Source organism: Triturus cristatus, chromosome 5_2 (genome assembly GCF_964204655.1).
Source record: "Triturus cristatus chromosome 5_2, aTriCri1.1, whole genome shotgun sequence".
Taxonomy (NCBI): domain Eukaryota; kingdom Metazoa; phylum Chordata; class Amphibia; order Caudata; family Salamandridae; genus Triturus; species Triturus cristatus.
The window spans coordinates 412941034-412967493 of NC_140588.1; the positions used below are offsets into that span (position 1 = coordinate 412941034).

The 26460-nt window shown below is 45.0% G+C and overlaps 1 protein-coding gene across 1 annotated transcript in view; it reads left to right on the plus strand.

The window, feature by feature from the left end:
- Positions 1–26460, plus strand: part of NDUFV2 (NADH:ubiquinone oxidoreductase core subunit V2) — a 124483-nt gene that overhangs the window by 29962 nt on the left and 68061 nt on the right. Inside the window, exon 2 of the mRNA XM_085607325.1 lies at positions 457–522. Within this exon, the coding sequence (XP_085463451.1) occupies positions 457–522 (66 nt within the window). The remainder of the gene's footprint in view (positions 1–456; positions 523–26460) is intronic.

The following is a 26460-nucleotide window of genomic DNA, read 5'->3' on the forward strand; positions in this document are numbered from 1 at the left end:
CCCCCCCCCCGCCTCTCCCATCTAAGATTAGTCGCCAATGCTTTTCAAGATGTGTAAAAAAAACAAAAGCCCAAATTCAACATTATATACACACCTGGCCTTTTAATTTAAACCAAACGTTACATGTGGGTAGACTGCTGCATCATCATTACAGGAAGCATAAATACTATTGGTATGTGGGTTCTGAAACCGGGCTATATGTAAATTTGAAGTTACTGAGTTAGGAATACATCAGAATATTTTTGCAAAATTGGCCCAAAATGATGTCCTACCATAAGAAGACAATTATTCAAAAAATCGTTCCTAGGTTAATCTCACTAAAGCCCTGCAAATTGCCTTAAATAATTTTAAATTAACAAAGTACCATCCTTTTGCCATTTTAATGTTTTTGTTACTGTGATTTAAAAATAATTATTCTTGTTCATTGCTATATAATTTCTTTTTAACATTTTGTAGGTGCGAAATGCCCGGTACCTGCATAACACACCTCTGCGCAGTGGAGCTGGGGGAGCGTTGTTCGTGGTAAGCCATGTGATATGTTTGGAGTACATAAGTATGTTTCATATCTAATAATGCGTCCAAAACCGGCCTCCAAGGACTCCAGCCCAACGTAGAAATGCCCAGTGGAATAAAAGACCTATCCGGCCCTGAGCACTTTGGAAAAACACTTGGTGCTTAAGGTTCTTTGCGTATAAAAATACCTTGTTGACGACTGTAAGTTTAGAGGCTTCGTAGAGACTGCAGCTCCTGTCTGCAAGTGTCGGATTACCTGTGTATTTTCTAATTTGATCTCCGCCATTGTATCTTTTGTTTGAATACATCTTTTCACTTCTTATGTTGAAATGGAGAGCGTAACTGGATCAGTTTACAGAAAGACTTGTCACTACATGATCCAACCAGAGCGAGAATAATGCTGCGCTATAACTGTAAAGCTATTTTTATGTGGAATTCTTTGACGCCCTGAACCTCTCTCCCTTTCCCAACACACGCACACACCATACACTCTTCCACCCTCCAGCTCCCATTGCTGAAAGAATCCCTGGTTCCTTGCGTAAAAATATCCCCAGGTGCCATATTTTCAGAAACTGTTCCAAGTCTTTACTATACAATCTCGTCCTTGAGAAACTGCTGCGCGTCATTTTCCCTTGCGTGCCAAGGGTGCCTGCCTGAGAAATACTATGCACAATCTTACACTTCTGTTAGCAGCATTACAAGCACATCCAGGATAAACTAGCTCTCACATTCTGAATGTCTCTTCTAATGAAAGTCAGGCCCTGGTTCACATGCCACAAAGTGGAAATATAAAATTAAGGATGAGGACGGGACCAGGAAATGAATGGTGAGGACGCTAGAAGAAACATGAACATTTGTAGTAAGTTGCTGTGACTGTTAATTCTTCTTGAGCTTTTCAGATGATCTTGAACTTGTGTATGTGTGGGTGTATATGCGTGTGCATTTATATTTATATATATATATATATATATATATATATATATATATATGTGATCCGATATGCGGAGCACCGACACCAGGATAAAGGTACCCCACCTGCTGAGGCTCATCTACGGGCTTGCAATCTTCCGGCAGAACATTTGGCCCTCTCTAATGGGACTTCCACTCCCATAACACTCTGCGCTGTCTCATACAGAGCAATCAATCACATGATGCGCAATGATGTGGATTTAAGTGTGGCGAGAACCCTGACTGTGCTTACCTGTTTCACTACCACCAGCCTTTGAGAAAGAAGTTTGGGTCTTCGAAACGCGTCAGGCGTATGTGGTGTACAGCTGCTCAAGGTATCAGCAGGCGATGGTACCTGTACCTAATAAAGGACTTGAAGTCAGTGCCGGTGTTAGAGTGCTTCTCACTGTTCGGGCAGTTTGTAGCGTTATATTTTGGCGGCAGCCCCGCCGCCGAGAAGCACCACCCCGGGAACCCAGGGAGCCGTCGGAGTTGTGATTTTACAGATCCGATATGCGGAGCACCGACACCAGGATAAAGGTACCCCACCTGCTGAGGCTCATCTACGGGCTTGCAATCTTCCGGCAGAACATTTGGCCCTCTCTAATGGGACTTCCACTCCCATAACACTCTGCGCTGTCTCATACAGAGCAATCAATCACATGATGCGCAATGATGTGGATTTAAGTGTGGCGAGAACCCTGACTGTGCTTACCTGTTTCACTACCACCAGCCTTTGAGAAAGAAGTTTGGATCTTCGAAATGCGTCAGGCGTATGTGGTGTACAGCTGCTCAAGGTATCAGCAGGCGATGGTAGCTGTACCTAATAAAGGACTTGAAGTCAGTGCCGGTGTTAGAGTGCTTCTCACTGTTCGGGCAGTTTGTAGCGTTATATATATATATGTGTGTTTGAAAATTTCGCGAAGATTCGTCAATCGGCACCAAAAGTACTGGGAATAGAATGTTGCGGATTTCCTATGGAAATAGGTCCTAACTTTAACTAAATTCACTGTCCGTGGTACCTTCGTGAGCACGAAAAATTGAAGCGCGCACACTGCGCTTATGTTTATCTTCTTTTTATTGCAAACACTGGACCTAGGCGTTTCGGCACGATCACCTTCTTCAAAAGAAAAAATATATAAATCTATATATTGCAATTTTTTGTGTGTGTTATATATTACCATAAATATACGAATAACACACTCTTAGGACACACAGGAATGCTCAGATACTCAGTTTAATGAGCTTTGGGTGAAGCTCATCACAGAGTATCTGAGCATTCCTGTGTGTCCTGAGAGTGCTTTATTCATATATTTATGGTAGTTATTTAGATCGGTGCTCTTCGCCGACACACGAACCACCTTCCAAGGGTCCAGCAGAAGCATACACAAATTGCTGCCAGATGATGCCGTAAGCCTGGCTTTACGTGCCTGTGGTGGCGGCAGGAGCCTCCCAGTATTTTTCAAAGAACAAGAGGAATGCGGCACACCGATTCAGTTCTCAGGTGATTTAATGTGCAGGAACAAAACAACGCGTTTCGTCGAACGTCCTTTGTCAAGTCCGCTCTAGTCGAAACATGTTGTTTTATCATTGCACATTAAATCAACTGAGAACTGAATCGGTGTGCCGCATTCCTCTTGTTCTTTGAACTGGGTTTTGTTGGGGAAAAATAATAATAATATATATAATATCGTTTTGGATTGTCCATGGTGTTGTACAATGCTCCATATGAATGAGCTGCTCTCCAACTAATATTTGAACTACCCTTTTCCTTTTTTGCATCATTTATGTAACACTCTTAAGTCTGAAAGGGTATTGCTGTGAGATAGATACTCGCATACTTTAAGCCAGCCCTCGCCATCCATTTGTCTGTTTTCTCATTTACATTTTTCTTCTGCCACCACAGCATGGGGCAATAGGTCAGCCCACTCCTGCCATTGGCTATCTTCACTGTGAAAGATGATATTCTGTTCTTTCGCATGGAGAACAACAGCATCTTCAATGTCAGGGACTACATTGGCAATGTGTGCTTTTTGAGACCCAAACATATTTGTCAGCCTGTATTTGGCTAGGGTGCAGTAGCTCCTCCAACAGTAACGTTTTCTAAAAAAAACAATGACAAAACAAGCCTTGACTAACCCAAAATGCTTTGCCAATGCTGATTTTCATTTTCCTTTCCGAATAATAGGCTCGAAGCCCGGTTGTAAGATAGTTGTGCTTGTGTTTGTTTGCTGCAGTGATCGGTGTGCAAACTGCAGACATTTTGTTCTTGTATACAGAACAGATTACTCTGTAATCTTTTCGAAGCCAACAAAATGAGTCCCTTTAGAAAAACCTGTTGCCTAAAGCAGAAGGTGGGAGCAAAGCCATATGAAAACAAAAATTATTGTAATAAAAATAGTTTTTGTTTATCGCTGTTCTGTGGTTACTACCAGGGTTCAGGGTGGCATGCAGCTATGCCTTCCTATATATGATCTGTTCACATCAATAACAGTCGGCGCCCTTCATTTCATGCACATGTATATTTTAAAACCTAGAGTTGCAGTTGTGCGTGCTAAAAGAACGTCCTGCACTTCTCACTACTCTCTGGCTGTACCTTACAGACTTTGCTGGCGTCCTTGTCTCCTCTGTGACTCTAGCCACAAGTTGCCAACCTTAACACTACACAGAGATTTTTCATTGAGACACAATGTTTTCTATTATTGCGACTGAATCCTGTTTTACCTTGGGTTAGTAAATTCTGGTACTCTGGTTTCTTTTTTTAGCCTATCACTTACATCAAATTACAAAACGCTTTGGACCCTCCTTCACAGATGGAAGGAAAAGTTCTTTATTGTAATCGGGCATTGTTTGCTCTGTGAAAAAATGTGTTTGACCGTCCTTCATAACTTTAAGGCGGGCCGGTTCTTGTAAAATTACTTGTGAACAGAGGTTCTTGAAGGGATCCATCAATTGGCGCATCTTCCATCGTTTGTCCATTGTTTGCTTGCATAAATTAGATCGCATAAATATGGACATTGAGTCTACCTTAACAGGTGCTGCTGGGCGAGCCTTCAGATATATCGCCTGCCGAAACCAAAAATTGCCTAAAAACACCAAGATTGGCCGTGCAAAATTAGACCGGCCTCAATTAGCCTGTGTTGAGACCAAAGGCAGCCTGTGCACACGTTGGATCTGTGAATCCATGTCCCAGTGTCCTAGGTCGGGAAAGGCTTTTTGAAAAAGACTAACAATAAATGCCCTTGGATCATTGCCCTCCTTCCCAGCCGGGATACCAAAGACCCTTCGATTCTGGCGCCGCTGCCTGTTCTCGAGATCTTCCAGTTTTGCTTGCATAAGCCCAATTTGAGAATTTTGCAATTTCACCAGATTCACAGAATACGTATTGGCCTCCTCTACTGCTGCAACCCGTACCTGCAAATCCGCAACCTCCGAAGAAAGCTGAGTGACTTTGGATGTTACCTCCAACAGGGCTTGCTTTATCTCCTTACTGTCTACTTTGGCCTGTTGATAGTACTCTTGTGCCTCTGTTCTCTGAATCAGCAGTACCTGCATTCTAGACAGTGATCGCTCCTCACAACATGTTAGATTATGCTCTTCGGGGGGAGCTTCACTACTTGTGGACGTATTTTCCATCGTTTGGCCATCAATTGTTCCAGATAATTCATTTTTAGTTGACTCCAGACACACCCCTCTGAATGTTTGCTCCGGCCCCAGTGGTTACAGCAGCCTCTAAAGCCTCTACGGATTCTACTCGCTCTTTTCTAGGAAGGGCTCTAACACCAGCTCCGACTGCTAGTGCCACTGCTGTCAGACTGCCTAAATTAGATAGCCTTAAGACAATAGCCTTAACTTCGCCCTTTGTAGAGACCAATTCGCGTAGAGGGCTAGTTGCTGACCCAACCTTTGTGGTATTTGCCGCTACCTCCTTAAGCCGCCCCACAGTGTTGACGACTTGAAGCTTAGCTCCGCCGCCACGTCCTTTAGATCCCTTGCCCACCTTCAAAGCTTTAGGGCCTTGTGATTTGCCACCTTTCACCCCCTCAGTAGTAGTAGCCTTAGGGTTACATAGGGCCTCTGTCTCATTAACATGGCTTCTCAACAATTAGCTCAGTTCATCCTGCTGCTTCGCAGATCGCGCTGAGGGGCTAGGCAGGCAAGTTTCACTGTATTGTATCGGACTTAGAAATACCGCATCTATAACCAGATCATCTGTGGCCAGATCATTGTTTATCAATTCTGCAATCCCGGCATCCATACCACTCACGATACCAGCAGAGCTGTGTAATAAACATTCAGGTTGATCTGTTATGCCATTACTGGCGCTATTCCCCTTTTCTTTTCTTTCTGCTTTGTCAGACATTCCATAAAAAATCCGATTTATCAGACTATTTGTTTCTGCCATGTCTTCTGCTAAAGGCCTGATAGTAATGTCCACTGGTTTTGTTAAAAGATTCAATAACGGACTATTCGAATCCTCCGGTATAGCTGATGTGGCTAATATAGAAGCGGAGGCCAAACAGACATTCACTCCTCCTTTTGCCATGAGGTTACGTCTGTAGCTAGCTCATCCGCTCCGTCGCAGATTAGTACCACAGTGGAACCTTTCATCACACCATCTCCACTCCCAAAGCCCTCCTGAACTGCTGTTTTTAACAACTCAGCCATGTCAAAACCGGAACTGGATGTTTCTAAACTGCAGGACTGGAGTAGTTCAGTGCCTTTTGCAGAGTGCAGTAGTTTGAATCTAGGTTTTCCCAATCGTGAACCCGTTTTTTATTTCTGAGCTGGGGGTGGGGGTAGCATCATTTCCCAACAGCTCACCTGTATTTTCGTCCACAATGTTACCATCGCTGTCCCTTCGAGCCTCCAGCCTCCCCGTGGCTTCTCCGGTCTCTGCTTGTGCCCCCACGCGGCCTCGTCCCCTTGTAGTGCGCGGTGGGGCCATTATCGCGTTTGGCGGTTTTTCAAAGTTTGGAGCCGACCTCCGCCAACCTCCTTGGACCTTCTGAGCGCCAGCCGGTAAGACGGCGCCTGCCGTGCCTGCTAGAGAGCCGCTCTAACAGCGCTCACCTCTTTGTGCACCTCTGTGATCCGGCACATCAGCAGGGGGGTTTCTGCCTGTAAATTTGAGTTGCGCCCGGGTGCGCGATAGCGATTATTAGTTTAGCCAGTGGGTGGGCAGGTAGCAAGGCATCCGGAGCTCACGGAGCCAGAAAAGAGGCGAGCGTCCTCAGCGGCGTCAATCCGCCATCTTCCTCTCTCTTTTTTTCTTTAATGAATTTGACGCTCAGCAAGCTCTTACGGATTGGCAGCAGAGAGGGATCAAATACTTAATGGCATATATTCATTTCCACTTTTTTTTTTTTTGGACCATCTGGGGAACAGGGGGCTTTTTCAATCTAGATCAATAGAGAAGAATAGTTTGTGAAATACTGTAGAATATGTTTTACAAATTCTTTTGTATAGGGTCTTCTTTTACAGCAATGGGTGAAAGTAGATATGTATCAAGGTAGCCACGGTGGGGTTGGGTGGTGGCCCAGGGCTTACGGGGGTAGGAAGGGGGAGTGTCATCCAAAGATGATGACAGGGTGGGACAGCAGATAAGGGGGCGATTCCTTTCCCTAGACACAGGAAGGGTTGGTCGGGTGGAGCTGAGATCTGCAGTCTGGTGTTTTGAATTTATCTTACAATATGATGGGTGGAGAGGAGCGAAGGGTGGGAGGGGTTTAAATAGCCACAGTTTAGTGAAGGTAACACTGATCGAGCACAAGGGAAAGAGAAATGCAATTAGGGGGAACAAGTTGAGTGGGTTTTTTCAATATGGTTAAATGCTGTATATAAAATGTATGTGCTGGAACAGATCAGATCTCAATCCTGGGAAACGTCAGCTAGTAATGGAGGAACTTCGGATATTTAAACCTCATATATTAGTACTCTCCGAGACTCATCTGGCTTATAAAGATAGAGCACACTTAAAACAGCTTGGTTATGATGTTTTGTTTAGAACGTCGCAATCAATCTCTATTCGGGGGGGGTGGCTATTCTGAAATCTAAAAATTGCCAGATTACTGCGGTACGTACACTGGCTGACTGTAAGGGGAGATGGGCAATAGCTCAGGTACTGATTTATGGGCACAAAGCTACGGTGTGTGCAGTGTATGGCCCCAATATCGATTGCCCTGATATGTTCTCTTATTTGTGTACTGAGTTACTAGAATGGGACGGCGATTTGATCCTTATGGGAGATTTTAATTGTATTATGGATAGAAAAATAGATACTACTAATACTTTAACCTGGTCCAGGATGGGTAAGGTTAGGGCTGCTATATTCGAGCTTCTTCATGTACATCAACTAGAGGACGTCTGGCGCAGATTAAATCCTACGGTGCCAGGTTATACGTTTTATTCACACCCTCATAAAAGTTTTCCTTCCCCCAGATATCTTCTTAATAGCCCAGAAAACGTGGAATTTATGCAGGGAACACTAGGTGAATTTATAGAAAATGAGGGAACAGCAGCAATGGTTTGGGATTGTATGAAGGAGTTTGTTAGAGGGGCTACGCTGCAATATATTTAAAAAAAAGAATAGACGGGGGCTGTCTTTGCTGGAACAAAGGCACAAGACGCATCTAGATTTAGAGCAAAAACATGCTAGGGCTATTGTTTTAAAAGACCCCGGAGAACAGCTGATTTATCACCAGGTGATTGACGCCAGAGCTAAACTTAAAAGAAGTTTAAGGGACAGAGTTGCGAATAGCTACCAACAGTACGAGTATGGGGAAAGGGCTGGGCTTGTGCTAGCCAATCAAATTGCTGATATGAGGGTTAGATCTATTATCAAATGTATTAAAGGGGCACACAGATTAATTTATACCAGATCGGAGGATATAATTGAGCAATTTAAGTTGTACTATGCCAACTTGTATGATAATTCAACTTGCTTTAACCATCCAATTGCTACAGGTTATATTGAGGAGAGCGCTATGCCTATTTTGAACGGTTCTCTTTCTGAGCCTTTGCAAAGGGATGTTGATCAGGGGGAAATAGAGGGCGCTATTAATACTTAGCCTACCGGTAAAGCTGTAGGTGGTAATACAACTCCATCGGAATTTTATAAGATTTTTAAAAATAGGCTTCTACCGGTTTTTCTAGCACTATGTAATGAGATTATGCAGGGGGGGGGGGGATGTTACGCCCTCCTGGAATATTACTAATAACCTAGTGTTTTTTAAAAAAGGGGAACAAGCAGAGGAGCTCAGCTCATATCGGCCGATATCATTAATAAATGCAGACGCCAAATTCTTTAAAAAAAAAATCCTTGCATCTCGCCTTGCCCCAGTTATTCACGTATTTGTATCAGAGCATCAGCACGCCTTTGTTTCCGGCAGAGATACGGCAGCTCACATTAATACAGCTATTGCTGTGTTTGTATCTGGCCGATTAGAACAGCGTGTTGGGATGCTGATGTTGGATGCAGAAAAGGCCTTCAACCGGGTGGTCTGGGGATCACTATGGCTAACAATGACAACGCTTGGTCTCGGTCGGAGGTTTATCTCGGCAACCCAGCTGTATAACAATCCGACGGCTTCGGTCAAAGTTAATGGTCTCTCCTCATCTTCTTTTTTATGTTCAAAGGGGCACGCCACAGGGGTGTCCCCTGTCCCCGCTGTTGTTTGCTCTATATTGAGCCCTTTATACAACATCTGCTGCATAATGCAAGGATACCACCAGTATCTCTTAATGGCGTAGAGCTCAAACTGACTGCATGTGCAGACAATATAGCATGCTTTTCTAGTAAACCTGAAGAGACTATAGCTGAGATCACTTCAGAAGCCCAGCGTTTTGGGTCATTTTCAGGCTACAAATTAAACTTAAACAAAACTCAAACAACATTGAACTATCAACCAAATATCGCCCCGGCGGCTTTGGGGATTACACGAAAAGCAACATATTTAGGGGTTTGCATTTGTAGTCAAGTAGATGAGGTGATCGGGCTGAACTATGAACCATTATTAAAGAGGGTTGTTTCAAATATGCGTAGTTGGCATAGGCTTCCCATTAGTATTGTGGGGCGATGTAATATTGTCAAAATGAATATTTTGCCGAAGTTTTTGTATTTATTTCGTACTATTCCATATAGGGTCCCCCTGGCATTTTTTAAACGACTAGAGGGTGCTGTATGCAGCTTTATCTGGAGCTATCGACGTGCTAGGAGAGCCTTACATTTTATTAAACTAGCCTATATTCAAGGCGGTTTAATTGCTCCCAGATTATAAATTATATTTTTGGGCTGCATTCTTTGGTCGAATGCAAAGCTTGTTTAATGGTCCTGATAGTGGCAGTATCTGGCTTTCATATCAAATAGCGAGTGGCCTTGATGCGGGGTTTTTGTTATACAAAACTATGGATCCCAACTATTAGAAAAGGTGTGATTTAAGATTGTGAGACATATTGTTAAGATCTGGCAAGATAACTCTCAGGCATACTTCCTTGCATATTTGCATGTATACACTAGGTTATGGGGGAATATTGCATTACCAGAAGTATTTCATGATTCTGTTGGAAGTAGGTGGCAAAGCAGGGGTATAGAACAACTTGGCCAACTGTATGATGGACAAGGGTTCCGGTTGTTTGCTGCTCTGCAGGAAGAGTATGGGTTGCCACAGGCTACGTTCTTTAAGTATCTACAAATAAGGGACTGTTTGTTACGCGGCTTGGGCTTATTACAGATACCAAGTCCCTCTGAGATACTCTCTGTACTCTTTCAGACTTGTGGCCACGGGTTAATCGGCAAAGCCTAGCTTGTAGCTACTGCTAGTGATGATGGTATACAAATTCAGCAAAGTTAAGTCGGATTTTTCAGGTTAATGTAACTAGTAACAAAGTACAGGAATCCATGGCGACTATAGATACAGCAGTAGTATCGGTCAATTTGAAGCTCCAGCAACATAGGATAATTTGTATGCAGTACTATACTCCTGAGCTATTCTCTAAATGGGCTGTGAATCAATCATCTTCATTTAAAGCATATTGTCCAAAGTGTCTAATGTATGCTGCTGACTTACGCCATATGTTTATTATGTGTCCAGGGTTGAGTGTATTTTGGTCTAAAGTAAATCATGCTCTTTCAATCTTGGCCGGACACCGCATTCAATTGACAGAGAAGGAAATTGTGTTGGGGATAATACAGGACCAAGGCTGTCTTTCGGGTCAATTTGTATCAATTTTAATCATATGTGCTCGTTGGTTATTTGCTCGTGTTTGAATCCAAAAAACGGGACCCAGTATCAATGAATTTTGGTCTTTGCTTCGTGAAAGATATGAAATGGAAATGGCTCTCACGAAAGCTAGAGGTCCACGTTAGTAGCGAAAATGTAAACAGATGTGTTCCGGTATTCAGTCGGATTAGATTTGTATGGTATACACACTCTGTTGGGGTCTATATTTAGCAAGAAATATTTGAGGTTATAATTAAACTTTGTGGTTTTTTTTCTTTTATGTTCCCCTGTTCTCCCTCTTTCTTTTTGAATTTTGTTAATGTAATTTCCTGATGTGCTCGTTTTCTGCATATTGATTTGTATTTATGGCTAAATAAAAAAAGAATTTGCTCTGTGAAAGAATGCATGTATTTAACTGTTTTAATCTTTTGATTTACATAGATTGGATTTGATGTATACTTTTATATCTTGTAAATTATTTTTCAATGCTGTGCATTATTAGGGTTTATAAAATATTAAGTGTGATCTCTGCAACAGGCTTTATCAATGTAGAATTTCCAAAGCTCCAGTTGAAGAGTATTTTCTAGACTGGTTGAAGCGAATAGTCACTCAGTTACTGTACATGCCCAACTAAGGAGCTTACTGTTGTGCTAGCTAAGCAGGGCAGTGGCATGTGTTTGGCTCTTGACAAATGGTAATTCACATTTTCCCTTGCAAGAGTGAGATGGGTTCCCTTAAAATTGTTCTTGCTTTGTTTTTGTATCGCATTATCATTGCACTACAGATATACTCTAGCTTCTCGCCAAAGTTGATTTTTATGTTAACCTTCTAAAATGTTTGTCTTCTCCCTAATCCTCATGTTCAGCATGCATACCTGTTCCACTAAGTAAGTGCTTCGTAATTATGTTCATAGGACCAAAACATACACTTCAGTGAGAATCTTTTCTAGCACATATTGCATGAATCAAGGGTGAAGTCCAAGACAAACACTTTGTTGATGAGATGTAAATTGGCATTTGCAAATGCTTTTTAACTAGTTTCACAGATAGTGTGGTAAAACATACTGTCATTAATGGCAGTGATACCAATTTCAAGGACTTGTGCACCGTTGGCCCATTACCTTCACTTGATGGAGAAATTTAGTGCCTAATGTTAAAACTGGTAATCCTCCAGAACATTTTTGAGGACGTCTTAAGAGACGAGAACCTATGTCTACGTGTATTTGTACTCCCCCCCCCCCCCCCCCCCCGCCCCCCCCCCGGAATTTTGGGATACCCATGCAATTGAGGGTATTTTGCATAATGTTTTTTCTTGCACAATGGCTCAAATTTGGAAATCAAAAATGAAGAAAATATTAATTGGTAATGGGGAGAGGATGTAGCTTTACGGCTAGACCAGTCGAACTAGAAGTTGGGGAACTGGGTTCGAGTCTCGGCAACGACGCTCAACATCCTGTGATTCTGGGCAAATCACTTAATCTCCTTGTACCTAACAAAATGAATGTGTCCTTGTGTAACAAAACTGGTGCTCATGTAAAGCGCTCTGATACCCGATATCTTCGGGTCTAGTTTGCGCTATATAAAACTAAACTAAAAATTAAATAAAAACACCTGCCCCTTTCGCTGTATGGCAGGTCAGCCATCTTCAAAATGGTGTCTTTGCCACGCTTGCTATATCAGCTGCAAAATTACCCCTGAAAATCAATACAGAGAAGACGGAGATCATAGAGTTTGGCCAGGGTAGCTCCGTGTGGAACGGATCCTGGTGGCCGGTGGAGGCGGGGGAGTGCCCTTGCTCCGTGTATAAAATCAGGAACCTGGGTGTGCTCTTTGATAATCAGCTCAATTTCTCAGCACACGTCAGCAACCTTGCCTCATCATGTTCCTTCTTGATAAGGACGCTGCGGAAGATTTTTCCTTTTATCGAAGCTGACCTTCGCAAGACAGTGGTAGTGGCCCTCGTATTATCGAGACTTGACTACTGTAACGCCTTGCTGCTAGGTATAAACAAGACCCAGATGAAGAGGTTGCAGACCTTGCAAAATGCTGCTGCAAGACTTCTGATAGATGTCCCCAGAGACCAATCTATCTCTGGTGGAATTAAAGCATTACACTGGCTCCCGATCCAGCAGCGCATAGAATTTTTAAGGCTATATGTTTAGTACATAAGGCTATATTTGGAGGAGGAGCCAGGGATGTTCAGCAGCTATTTATTCCTTATTCACCCGGCCGGGTCCTAAGGTCTACTACACAAAACCTCATCAAGATAAATCGTATAGGCAAAGTCAGATAGGGTGGCAGAGCCTTTTCTTTCCGTGCCGCTGGCCTTTGGAATACGCTGCCCTGTTCTATGAAATCAATAGGCAATCATCCAGCTTTCAGAAAACGGTTAAAAACATGGCTCTTTAATGAGACTTGCTGAAGAAGATGACGTCTTTTCCCTCTCTTTCTACCAGCGCCAAGACGCTCCGGCATTCTTGGCGCTTTATAAATGATTATCCTATCCTATATCCTATCCCCCGTCGTGGTTTCTCCAAATCAATGCGCTCCTGAATAGGTTCCTCGGGGTGGGGGTGGGGGGGGGGGCACGGTTCATGTGGCGCTTGCAACGTGTTTTCAGTCTACGTATTGCGGTGGGATTGCGGCAGCTGACGTTCGGGAATATTACTGGGCTTCGCACCTCCTGGTGATTAATGACTAGTGGTATGGCTCTCAGGTGGCTTATGTGGTGGAACTGCTCTTCATGGCATATACCACGCTGCTCCACCTCTTGTACAGCTCCTCGTCCTTGGTGGAGCTTCCCCCGGCCTGTAGGACTGTTATTCAGATATAGAGGCGGATGGTCCGGTATATGGGTTGGTGGGGCAGGCTGATCAGTGCGACGCCCTTCTGGCAGGGCTCACCCCCCCCCCCCCCCGGCCTATTTTGACACTAGTGGGGTTCCCTAGATGGGACGACATTTGGGATATCCACGCTTGGAGATGTAATGCAGGGGTCCACGCTCCGTCACGCCTTGTCCCCCCTGATAAGGCATCTCACGGCTCTACCCGAGTTTCACCCGCTAGAGGGTCGGTTGTTGATGGGGGATCTGGCGGCCCACAAAATCCGGCAAATTTATCAAACCCTCACTACACACTCAAAAACCACTATTCAATGGACCCGGGCGGCGTGGGAGGTGGACATACCCGCCCTGACGGACGATGATTGGGCCGAAGCGTTGGCCAGCCCCAGGTACTCCGCTGTTTCCAATAGGTATAGGTTGATCCAATTTAAATATCTCCACAGAATATATGACACACACCTCCGCATCTGAAAGATGGGGGCTATTCAGTCCCCCACATGTCTCCACTGTGAATCGGATGAGGAGTCGTTTCTCCATACGGTGTGGAGTTGCGGGGCACTGCAACACTTATGGTCGGGGGGGGTTCTGTCCTGCATGGGGCGGTTATTGGCATGGGACATTCCAGCAGACCCTAGATTGACACTCCTACATGGCACAGAAGATATCGGGGGGAACAGATATAAAAGACATCTCCTGTTCTTGGGCCTCACATTGGATAAGCGGAACATTGCACAGCACTGGAAGGCTACATACCCACCCCGTATAGCGACTTGGACAAATGTCATGGATAGGTGCATGTCGGCCGAGATTGCGGTGTTTCAGGCAAGAGGCTGTCCACAGAAGAACAGGAGGATCTGAGCCAGGTTGGCCAAATACCAAGGCATTGACTTGTCCCTCATGACGCAGCCAGTAAACCGAGACCCTCTTGAACGGCTAGTAGTAAGTGACTTGCCAGTTTAATGTGATGGAGGTATTCAGATGTAGAAGGGAATTTATGCGATGTATTTGTATCATGTTTTCTACGATATGCATGGTGCGGGGAGGGGGGAGGGGGGTTGTTTCTGGTCTGATGTTCTGCACACCTCAGGGAGGAACATTTTCAGTGCCTAGAACTTTCACAATATGTCTTTTATCTGTATGTTGCTTGCGGGGCTCGGCCCATCTGGTACTATGAAAATCAATATCTGTTAAAAAAAAAAAAAAAAAAAATTACTTTTTTTTTTTTTACTATTCTGTGTTTTGGTACACTTCTCCCTTGGGGATGGGCCTAGAGCCTTCAGCAGGAAAGGCTCAAAAAGTTATGTTGAAACATCACTTTTTTGTGAACAAATTTTATTAGTCAATTGCACAATCAGCAGAGCTCTGTACCCCAGAGACATCCGTAGCATAAAATACAACCCCATTGAACAAGCCCCCCCCCCCACCCCATCGCACACCCAGTCCAAAACCATCGGCAGGTATGGTCCAAACCACCGCCATACTCTCGCCATGAGACATGCCCAAACTACACCCTGTCACCAACGCTCGTGTGTTACATGCCACCCCCAGACAAACGGGGACAAATACCGCAAGGCATATGGATTCTATTCTGGGAGGGGTTCTAAATCCAATCCCCTGTAATCCGCCCAGCGTTTCCAGATCTTATAGTGCTTGCGCGGGCAACCTCGTGCTAGAAAGATGGGGGCCTCCAGACCCATGCAGAAATCCAATCCCGCTTTCCACACTGAAACGGAGGGTGCGGCCGTTGCCTTCCAAGCCCTTGCAATGTCACGCTTAGCAATGGTAAAACCCAGGAGCATCAAATGGCGCTTGTAAACATTGCCCCCTATATCTTCCATGACATGCAGGAGTACAAATTTAGAAGACCGAGCGAGATCCCAGCCCATGATCTCCGAAAGGCATGTCAGCACACCCCGCCAGAACCTAGACAGCGCAGCACAGTCCCATACGGTATGCAGTAAAGTCCCCTCCCCATGCAGGCAGCGAAGGCAAGTCGGGGACGCCACCAGACCCACCCTATCTAGTCTGACCCTAGTAAAGTACACTCTATGCAGATATTTAAACTGGATTAGTCGGAGGCCCACCGCAATGGCCGCTCCACGTGGGGAAGCCAAAGCTTCCACCCAATCCTCCTCCTCAAGCGTACCCACGTCCTCCTCCCATGCCACGCAGAGACGCTGCAATGATGAGCAATGCGTCACCAGAGACTGGTCGATCCTCGACACTTTATGGTCCCGCAGATCCCCCATTAAGATTTTCGCCTCCACCGGACTAAAGTCAGCCAAATCCTCCAGACCCACCAAACTAAGAGCGAGAGCATGCCGGAACTGCAGATATTTAAAGAATTGTGTACACGGCATGTGAAACTCCTTTTGCAGATCCTGAAACGACTTCAGGATATGTCCCCTCATGACATCGCCCAGGGTAGAAATCCCAATCGCATCCCAGTCATGAAAGCCCGGCAAAGCCGCTAACTGCGGCAGATGCCCATTTTGCCAGAGCGGCGTGTCGCCCGTCAGGCGATTCCACCAGCCCATCCTCTGCAGCGCCTGTCTCCAGACCTGAAAAACTAACTGTCACATTCGGCATGGAACGCCGCAGAATAGAGAATCGTGTGTATCGAGTGGTCTCCCATCAACTGGCGCTCCAAGGCATATGCTGGGTCCGACCTGTCGCCATACCACCATTCGTTAAGAACTAACAAATGTGAGCCCATATAGTACGAGAGAATATCTGAGGCCGCAAGTCCCCCACAGTACGTGGATTTAAAGCAGGTGCGGAGAGCCACCCGAACTACACCCCCACTCCAAAGAAACCGACTCAAGGCCGCGTTGACCTGTTGGAACCAACCCGAGGGGACGGGATACGGATGATTTTGCAGCTGATATAGCAGGCGAGGAAGAGAGACCATTTTGAATATGGCCGATCTACCATATATGGATAGGGGCATGTGAGACCAAACCTGAAGATCCTCACGCACCCTGTTCCACACCGGTACCAAGTTCCTCTCCCAGGAGACCAGCCTTGCGTCCGATAAAAACACCCCTAAGTACTTCAGCCCTCCACGCGCCACCTGCACAGCGGAAGCCCCCGGATCGGCCCCTCCACCCAGGACCCACAATGTAGACTTGCGCTCGTTCATATATAGCCCCGTGGTCTCCCCGAACACCTGCATGATGCGCAGCAACCGCGGGCCGGTCCTGTCAAGTTGCGTAAGAAAGAATAGTACATCGTCCGCGTAGAGGGCAATGCGATCCGACAAGCAGTTTGCCCATTCCAGGCCGGACACCAGTGCATCAATACGAACCCATGCCGCCAGGGGCTCCATTGCTAATGCGAACAGATAGGGTGACATGGGGCACCCCTGCCTGGTGCCCCGACCAATGGAAAAGACCGAGGAGACCGAGCCCGCCACGCGTACCGACGCTGTTATGTCCGTATATAGTAGCGTCCAGTAGGAGAGAAAACGGGGCCCCAGATTCAGCCGGCGTAGAAAGGCGAATAAGTACTCCCAGCTCAATGAATCGAAAGTTCGATCCATGTCAGCAAGCAATAGGGCCGCACGCACCCCCAAACTCTCAGCTGCAGCTATAGCCGCATGGGCTCTGCGAATATTATGATGAGTCGCCCGCTGAGGCATGAACCCCGCCTGATCCGGATGAACAATAGTCGAGATGTGGGGACGGAGACTGTTAGCCAGCGCCTTAGCCAGAATTTTAGCCTCGACGTTAAGAAGAGAAATGGGACGGTAAGAGGCATGATGTTCCGGGGGCCTGCCAGGCTTGTGAAAGACCACCACCTCGAAACATCACATTTTTGGCATTGAAAAAAGACCTTTTTTCACAATGGTTAGCTGCAGAATTTTGGCCTAGGCTTATCCACCACCGAGCGATACTTATCAACTTGACACATTTCTGAAAACTAGACACTCTGGGCAGTGTCTTGTGTGGATTCCACTAAATTATCTCAGAAACTGTCCCCCCTGAAACTCTCAGGTCTCAGCAAAAACCATGCACTTTCCTCCCATTTCTTTGAGGGAAATCTTTGAGGATCCTCAAAATTCCTACCACCCAGTGTTCCCACACTTCTCCAGATGGTGCCAAAGTTGTGTGGCTGTACTACCCCCACATCCCCTTGTTCCACACCATGCAAAAATCCCTGGTGTCTAGTGGGCTTTCTACATCCTTGTAGTCTAGTTGCGAAATTAGAGCAAACCCTCTTATGTACCCCCATTCAGAGGGGCATAAAGACTGTATTGGCCCTTCTTTGGTGGGGGCATGGCCTAATGCCAGGGTGGGCAACCCCCAACCTCTTTGTTTTCTGCCATGCAAAAATCCCTCTTGTCTTGTGGACTTTTTAACGCCACCCCAACCCGCCATGGTGGTTGGAGGGGGCGGGGTATTGGTCCTCTCCCCTTTCCTCTTGCAAAAATAAGAAATCTCTGGTTGGATTGCTGCTCGGGGATCACCCTCGATCCACAAGAATGCGTTCCACTAGAGAGAAGCGGCACTGGAAAGGAGAGATTTTCCCACTTCTCGCTCTACCTCTCTTGCAGAGATCGGTTTTTGGTGTTGCAGAGTTATGTCTCCTGGCATCAGTCAAAAGTGAAAGCCGACTGCTCCATTAGTGCTTCTACTCTCACTTTGTTTTGCTGTGAGTTTTGAGCACTGTGCACCCTCAATTGTCAGTAAAACTAAAAAAATAATCAAACTCAGAATGTGAGAGAGACTTCTCCATGATGTTTTGAATTTGTTTTAAGAAAATGAAATGCGTCTTGTGATTTCACCAGAAGTATTTTTGGGTCTCGTACAAGAGACCGCACATGCTCTGTCACTTGCAAGACATTTTGTTAGCTTACAGTGGGGTTAGTGCCCAGCCTTGGCTTTGCATTGGTTTGCTTCATCGTCACTTTTGCTTGCTTCTCATTTGTTAACATATGAGGCCTTCACATCCTCTTCTATATGACGCCTGCCCAAAGGACTTGTTTAGCTGCTCGCGTTTTGGGTGCTACTTTTTCTTTTTGTTTTAAGTACTGTCTGAGAGCTACGGGGAGCTAGTGCTCTCATTTGCAGCTTGTCCCATCCTCACCCCACCTGCATTCTGTGTCGCTTTCTGTCACACATATGCTTCTGTTCCCCACCCCTGCTCATGTTGCTCTCTTTCGCCCATGTCCTCCTGCTTTGGTTTGCTTGCCCCTTCACCAGTTCCCTCTTTTGTCCATGTTGCCCCCCCGCACACACCAAAATAAAAAAGCATTATGACCCAGATACCATAGTACTTTGTTTCCCTACCTGCCCTCTGGTGTCTCCCCATCCCGTGTTGCTCCCCACTTCTCCCTTCCGCCTACAAATAAATGCTGTCTCTGGCTGTGTCCTAGCATAGCAGCCCTATTGCAACAAGCTCTCAGGCGGCCTCTTTCAGCAAGTAATGGGATCATTTCCCTATATTATGCGGCTACTGTGTTTAACTCAAAGGAGAAAGTGAGGCAAGTTGCATTTTCAACATGTTAGCAAAGGCAACCAACCGATCCCAGAAAGAAACCCATCTGTTTCCAAGCAAGGATAAAACTCACTTCTTGATTATTTTCATTTATTTTTCATATGTTTTAACTCTGTTTGCAATGGAAGCCTGAACCATCTCTACATAAAACTAACACGTTGGCAGAACTGTGCCCTTCGCCCAAGATGACCTCTTAAGAAGTGGGAACACCCACCCCAACAGCACCCCTTCACCAAATCCTACAAGATTGACTTGATTTGTAGGCATAAATCTCCAGCTGTACTCCGTTTCCGGTACAAGAAAAGTTCATATTGTTCATTCTAATGTAGTGGCGGCTCCTCTGCTAAGGAGGAGGAGCGTCGCCTCACTGTTTCAGCAGTGCAAAAAAGAAAATGATAACAGGACGTTACTATCATTTTATTTTTCTATCCAGGACTCTGAGCCAGGTTGGGGCGGGGTTGTGCTCTGTGACACCAGAGCAGAGTGAGGAGTGGTTTGCACTCCTCTAAGTGTGCATGACAGTTTAGCCGGCCCTCCTGGGCCAGCCTAACCGTCATGCGCACTTAGCATGTTCTCCACAGGGCACAACCCAGTGGAGGACATGCCCAGGCTCCCAGGTACTGTCTAAGCGGCCAAACAGGCTGCTCAGACCAATCACGACACTGCTAATGCAGCGTCATGATTGGCTGGGAAAGTAAGGGAGCCTGAGTGCTTCCGGTGCTACCAGCCATCTGCTGCACTTCATCGAAGAGGACGGAGGAGAGGCGTCGTCGAAGTTAAGTTTTAAAAAATATCTATATTTGAATTTTTTGTATTTTTTTATTTTTATTTATCCAACCCACCACCCCCGTTCCGAGGCGACCGCCACTGTTCTAATGACTACTCGTGCCATGTGTAACTGAGCCGGTTTGATAGTTTTAGTTACCAGCGCTTTGCACGGCTTTGCAAGGCGGAGGAACATCACCCCACTGCTTTGCAGCAGTGAAAGAAAGGAAAAATAAAATGATAATAACTTGATGTTATCATTTTATTTGTTCCTGCAGCGGCAACATGGGGGCGGGGCGGTGCTGCTCTGCTCAGGACAGGGAAGTCGTGGTGGGCACACTGAAGTGGGCATGACGCTTTGGCTGGCTGTCTCGGCCCGACCAAACAGTCGTGCACTCTTAACATGTTCTCCACCCAGGCTGCAATACAGTCTGGGAGGAGAACATGCCCAAGCCCCCAGTCCCCATCTGAGAGCCTTACAAGGCGCTCAGACTAATCACAACGCTGCATTGCAACGTTGTGATTGGCTCAGGACAGGCTGGCTGCTTCCTGTTCGGCTGATGTCTAGGAGAGACAACGTGGGAGAGAGCAGCTAAGAGGTAAGTGTCTTTTTCTATTTTTAGACTCCCTTACCTCCCCGCACCCCACCCCAGATCCGTGCCGGCCACCACTATCCAGTAACCACTTGGAGATGGAATTTTTTAGTTCATACTTCAAATGTTAAAAAGGCGGATCTAAAAAGTTTCATTATGCAATCTGCTGTAAGATTTTTTTTAAAAAAGGCCACAACTGGCTGTGTCTGGCACGGTTCACTCGAAAACTGAGATTTACTTCCTGCTATGTTCTACATCTGTGTGGCTGCAGTACAGCTTAGCTGCAGTGCAGCATGGCTGAAAGATAAAAAGAAAGCGCTATTGCGGCCCCATCCTATTCTATTTACAATTTATTTATACCTTTTAGCCATGCTGCACATGCTGTACAATATGGCTAAAACATTGACAAAGCCAAAACCTCGCATAGATGAGACCTGTTGGCTTTACACATGCTTGGTCTTTTCATTTATGACAGTCAACACGCTCCCGTCGGGTGCGCTTTAAAGGTAGTGGGACTGTCACGAACATGTTGACAGCCAAACTTAAGCAGATAAGGCATGTATCTTAGACATTGAAAAGTAATAATAAGTACATTACATCACAGATCCTCCAGTTCTTCATGCAATTACATTATATACAATGTCAACATATATAATTGCATTCTTGATACATAATGCGTAAATATACCAATACTACACTTCATAAATTAAATAATTCCCCACAATTTCTTTATATCAAATAAAGTGTTAACCAATACATTTGCAACATTCTAATAAATCTTACCACTTATCGGGTTTGTAGCTTAATATCCCAAAAATGTTTTTTTTTGTTTTTTTTTTTAAGTGGTTGCATAATTCTCAGCCTAAACAGAATAAATATTAAAATCTAAAAATACATGTAAAATTGCTTTTAACCAAACACACATTACTGTTGTGACAAGCCGCATGTATAAAACAACATCCAGACCATTGAGGAAGCAGAGATAATAGTTACTTCCATAAACAGTATTGTGCTGTAATGAGCCTTGTATTCCCCTTCCCTTGGAACCATTATGGAGCTATTGACCATAATATTCACAAGCCCAGCATTAGATAAACCTGGAATATCGCAAGAAGCATCAGCAATTGTGCTGGGCGTGGAAGATGTGGTCGATGACAATTTGGAAAAGCACATTAAATAGTCAGTGTAACCAAGCCACTCTGCACTCTTTTTAGGTTGAGCTAGACAGCGCTTGCTCGGTCTCATCGAGACATGTTGTGTATACTTAATGGGCATACAGCCCGCCAATTGCTTTTCATTTGTTTCTTTCTTGTCCTTTAAAAATCCATGTTTCCAAGTGGTTAATGTTTTCTATATTTCCATCCTTTTTATTGGTTGTTCACTCAAACAGAGCAGAGTCCCAGTACTTGTAGCCCTCCACTAGTCCACTTTTAGCAAGTGTTAAAGGGGCTACTTTTTCCTTTGTCCAAGAGCACTGCAGACTCGATCTTGTCAGTCGCTCTTACCTGGTTCCTGCCAACAGGGCTGTAATTTTTGTTTTGTTTATTTGAGCTCTTAACACGAGCACTGGTGTCACTCTGAGCTCCGACGGGCCTGTAAATCTATCACACCTTTCTTTTATCAGCACATCATGTGTCACTATCGCGCCTACATCAGGAGGCCGCACTCGTTTTATTTTATGAGCATGGCGCCTGTTTTGCCGCGCTTCATGTTTAACAGGGCCGGCTTTATTGTTTAATTTCTTTATGTATCTACTTTTGCTTTCCGTATATTGTATCTACTTTTGCTTTCCGTATATTGAAGCTGTTTGCTCTTCTTCTGCTCTCCCTGCCTTTGAATCGGCTGTTTCCATCGTATCTGCTATTCCTCTCCTGTTAATGCTTTTTCCACTCTTCTTGATCTGTGCTAGTTTTGTATTCCCTTTTATCCTCTGTTTCTCTCTTCTGTATGTGCTCTCTCCTCCAGTCCTCTGTTGGTGCTCTCCTCCCATTCTGTTCTACCTTGTGTACCTTCTTCCTTTTTCGATATCTGTCCAAACTTCCATTGCCCTTCTCTTTCGTTAACTGTCCCACCCCTTTATTACCTGCCACCCCTTCATTGCACAATAGCTTTTTACTATCTCTTTCAGGTATTTGTTCTCGCTCTCCCCCTTTTTTGCCTGGATTCCACTGCCTTCTTGGCCCTGCTATGACACACTCTCGCAAGAGCGGCATTGATCTTTAGTCTGTCCCTTTTCTATCATCCCTTCATTCCGCTACACCCTCGTGTGTGCCCTAAGCGCTGTTTCCTCACTCCTCCTTCCACCGGCCCTGCCCAGTCATATGTACTGGTGCAAGACAGCTGAACGCAGTGTTTTCGACGGACTCAACACCTATCCTGATAGGCCAGAGTTATGACCCGTTCCCACAGAGCAGGAGGCGATGCTCGTGAATCATACGTCTCCTATGCACCACAACATGGATCCAGATCCTGCCACCTCCATTAGACTGTCCGCAGTCCGGTAAGCACTGTCCTCCGGTTCGGAGGCTTCATTAAGTGGGCTCCCATGTGATGACCATTTTGGTCTGTGTACAGGTTCCTGTTTCTTTGTCAGATGGACTGTCGGCATGAATAGGTTCCCAGTATCCACCTCAGAAACACAAACCTATTGTATTTGTCAATGATAGTTTTTCTTTTCTAGGACTGAATGGTTAATGTGCAGCCTATCTTCTTCAGAAGTCTGTTTTCAGGTCTGCAGTTAGCTAAGGCCTTTTGAAAAAACTCTGAGGGTATGGGAGTAGGTCGTTCCCTTGACTTAGCTCAGGAGGCTGTGCTGGATAATGGTTTTAACTGGGCCCCTAGTGCTATTTGATACCTGGAGTGACTCTCTGAGCTGATGCCTCACGCATCTGTGATTAGAACATCCACCCCTGCAGGTGCTTTACAAGTATCTGTATTGATAGGGGCGACTGGGCATTTCTTGGATAGGGTGCATAAACTGTGGAGATGAACTTGCTGCTTTTTATATGCGGTAAGAGTACTGCCACTTGCATTTCCCTCAGGAGTGATTTATAGAGATCCAAAATAGGATCTGGGATTGTATATGGGATAATAAAATAACAAAGGATCGCCATATCTTTATTATATAGGTGGTTTGGGAGTGCCGGAAATCAATAGATGCATCTGTGCTGCCCCACTGGCCACCGCTTTGTTGTGGATAACGTAAAAAGTTAAACCCTGGGTGATGGAGCAACTGGTATGTAGAACCTCTCTGCCTCATCTCTTATGGCTTCCTCCCCGGGTGTATGATCGATTGGGGGGTCAATGTTTCAATCGAGCAGCTTCACATTGCAGTACTGGAAGGGGGCTGCCACGGCAAATTTGATAATGACCTACCCCACCCCACTCTCCCCTCCCCTCTTACTCCAATATTAAGAAATCCAGATCCCGGGAATGTTGGACATTGGCTAAGCCCGTTGGTGGACCGGACCTCCTTCACACTTTGAGACTTATTCTTAGGTGGAACCCTCGGAACAAGGGACCAGTGTGCGAGCGATTTTAGGTTGGGCAGAGCAGATGTCTTTCGGATCACCCCACCTGCTTCATTGGGCCCGCCAGCAGATGAGGAGATTAGAAGGAACATGGGTATCCACTAGAATTCAAGACCTGTTCAAGGATATTAAGTCTGAAAAGCTGCATCACGTTTGTATATGTTTGAAGACAACTCCTTCCCCCACAAGACCCCCACCCCTCCTTCCTCTCCGGAATATGTGCTATATCTCTAAGTTGCGAACCGATCTGGATGCTGAGATACTGAAGGACCAATTGATCATTTGTGCAAAGTAAGCAATTATAAAATAATGTTCAAACTCCAATTTCAGAGGGGTTATACCTATATCTTTGGTGGGAGTGCCCCCGACATCCGATTATTTTGGGAGATGGTGTTGACCCAGATCTGGAGTATCACAGGAACCGATTTGGGCATGGACCCACTGATTGCCCTTCTGGGGACAGTGGATGACTAGGGTATATTTGCCCTTAGTTCAGATATAGGGATGCTTATTTCCGATTTTCCACTTGCAGCCCTACTGATTTCTCACAGAAATGGAAGGGCCCAGAGCCCCCTCACAAGACTCGCAGATTCAGTTTGCAACACATTGTCGCGGTTTAAGAAAATTTGGTCCTTGACATTCATAAAGTGGCAGGACCGAGCATACCCACTGAGCCCCAAGAATGCTTGAGATGGCCTACTTATCTGTTTCCCAATGCAAGAGGGAATGAGGCAAGGAAACCCTTTTGAAGAAGAGGGGCGCAGATGAGTTGGGGAGGATCTCAGTGGCCAGCAGCCACTTTTTGACTCCTGTGTGTCTTCATTGCTCAAGCCGCCGGAAAGGGAGGAATGGGGGCTTTCAGATATCTAGGAGGGTATATGAAGAATCTACAATCTTTCGACCTTGCACCCAATGTATAGCTCCTATGTGGAACCTCACCGGGGCATGTGGATTTGTTTTGGGAATAAATATAATCACTGTTGTTCATAATGTGGCATATAGAGTGATACTATTCGAAGTGTGAGTATTTCCAGCTGTATCCTGTTGGAATTTACTTTACTTGATTGAAAACTCTGCCCAATAGCCTCCCAGGTGTTTGTTGCAACATGACCTAAAGTTATTTTAAAAAATAAGTAGTTGGAGAATCTGAGGTGGGGTTTAAAACTCTCATTAATCTAAACTTACATTAGCTTCGATGTGCACATGCTGATTGAGGTCTAGCAGAAGTTGAAAACTGGCTTCTGAGAGCAACATGCAAATTGTCAAATTCTAGTGAATTGAACACAATAACAAAAAATCCTGTTAATACATAAATTGCAGAGGATGGGGAAGAAAAAAGAGGGTCATCTGAAGGAGAAAGGAGACAAAAATCAGATATTTTACATAAAATGAATTTTTCATGCCATATTTTATTGAGTGTACACATTTTGAGACCACATGCAATTTGAGGTTGCAAGACTCTAGACCGAAACAAGAGAAACATTAATTGCTTGTGAAGATAGTCTATATTTGGTACATTTTGATAGACACTAGGGTCGGGCGAGTAGTCTGTCCAATGCTAGGCGTGTGCTAACCCAAAGCTTTTGTTTGAAGAGTTTATCTACTATAAAATAATGGCTGAATATAAATCTTAAAAATGGATGCTGTGGTTGGCCTCTCACGTTTGCCTTGCCCTATTAATTGTAAGACAAGGTGGGATCTATTTTGGATGCCCCTGGTTTGACATGGTACATTCCAGAAAGTTAAAATCTAATACCTGCATTTTTGTGGCTGGAAACTGAGATCAAGATGATGAAAATCTGTGAAGTCTTTGTTATTAAGGGGCTGTTGATCACACTTCCTGTTGCACTGCCTTTTGATATATGGTAGGGATGAGAGGTGGAACTACTTTTGGTGCATGTTGAAGGGGATCCCTTAGGTGAGGCCCAGCCTTTTGGCTTTTTTTATCACACGTTCAATAGGGCTGATGTAAGCTAGTGCAAAAATCTCACACCTGTTTAATTCTATGTTCTGGGTGATCCAGGCTGGAGACTAACCTGCTGTGATGGGCGTCGCCACACAGACTGCCTGGAAAGGACTCCTGGAAGAAAACCACCCCAAACCAGTTCTGAAGCATGTCGACTTTGAGAACATTTAACTACCATTAGTTTGAAGTGCGCTTACGCTGGGTTAAATATGCAGAAGTAAAACGCAACACTTGAAAAAGTTGCTTCAAAGCAGCAATGAAGGCCGGCATTCGAGATACAAAACTCACTGTTGTGGAATCAAATGATTGCACAGGAAGAGACGGTCGGTAAAAAGGGATAGTATAAAATAGAAAGACTTGCAGATTAAGGTGTTCACCAGGATGGGAACAGGATGTAGCACCCCTTATGCCGAAATAGTTTCTTCATTATAAACATTTGAGTTTAACAATTCCAAACTCGAGAGAAACCGTTGGGAACTACGTTTTGCTAAACACAAGAATTATGTAATTTATACCATTTACAAAAATTGTTCATGTGTTCATGTATTCATGTGAATAATGGGTATCAAAGCCACTGTTTATCG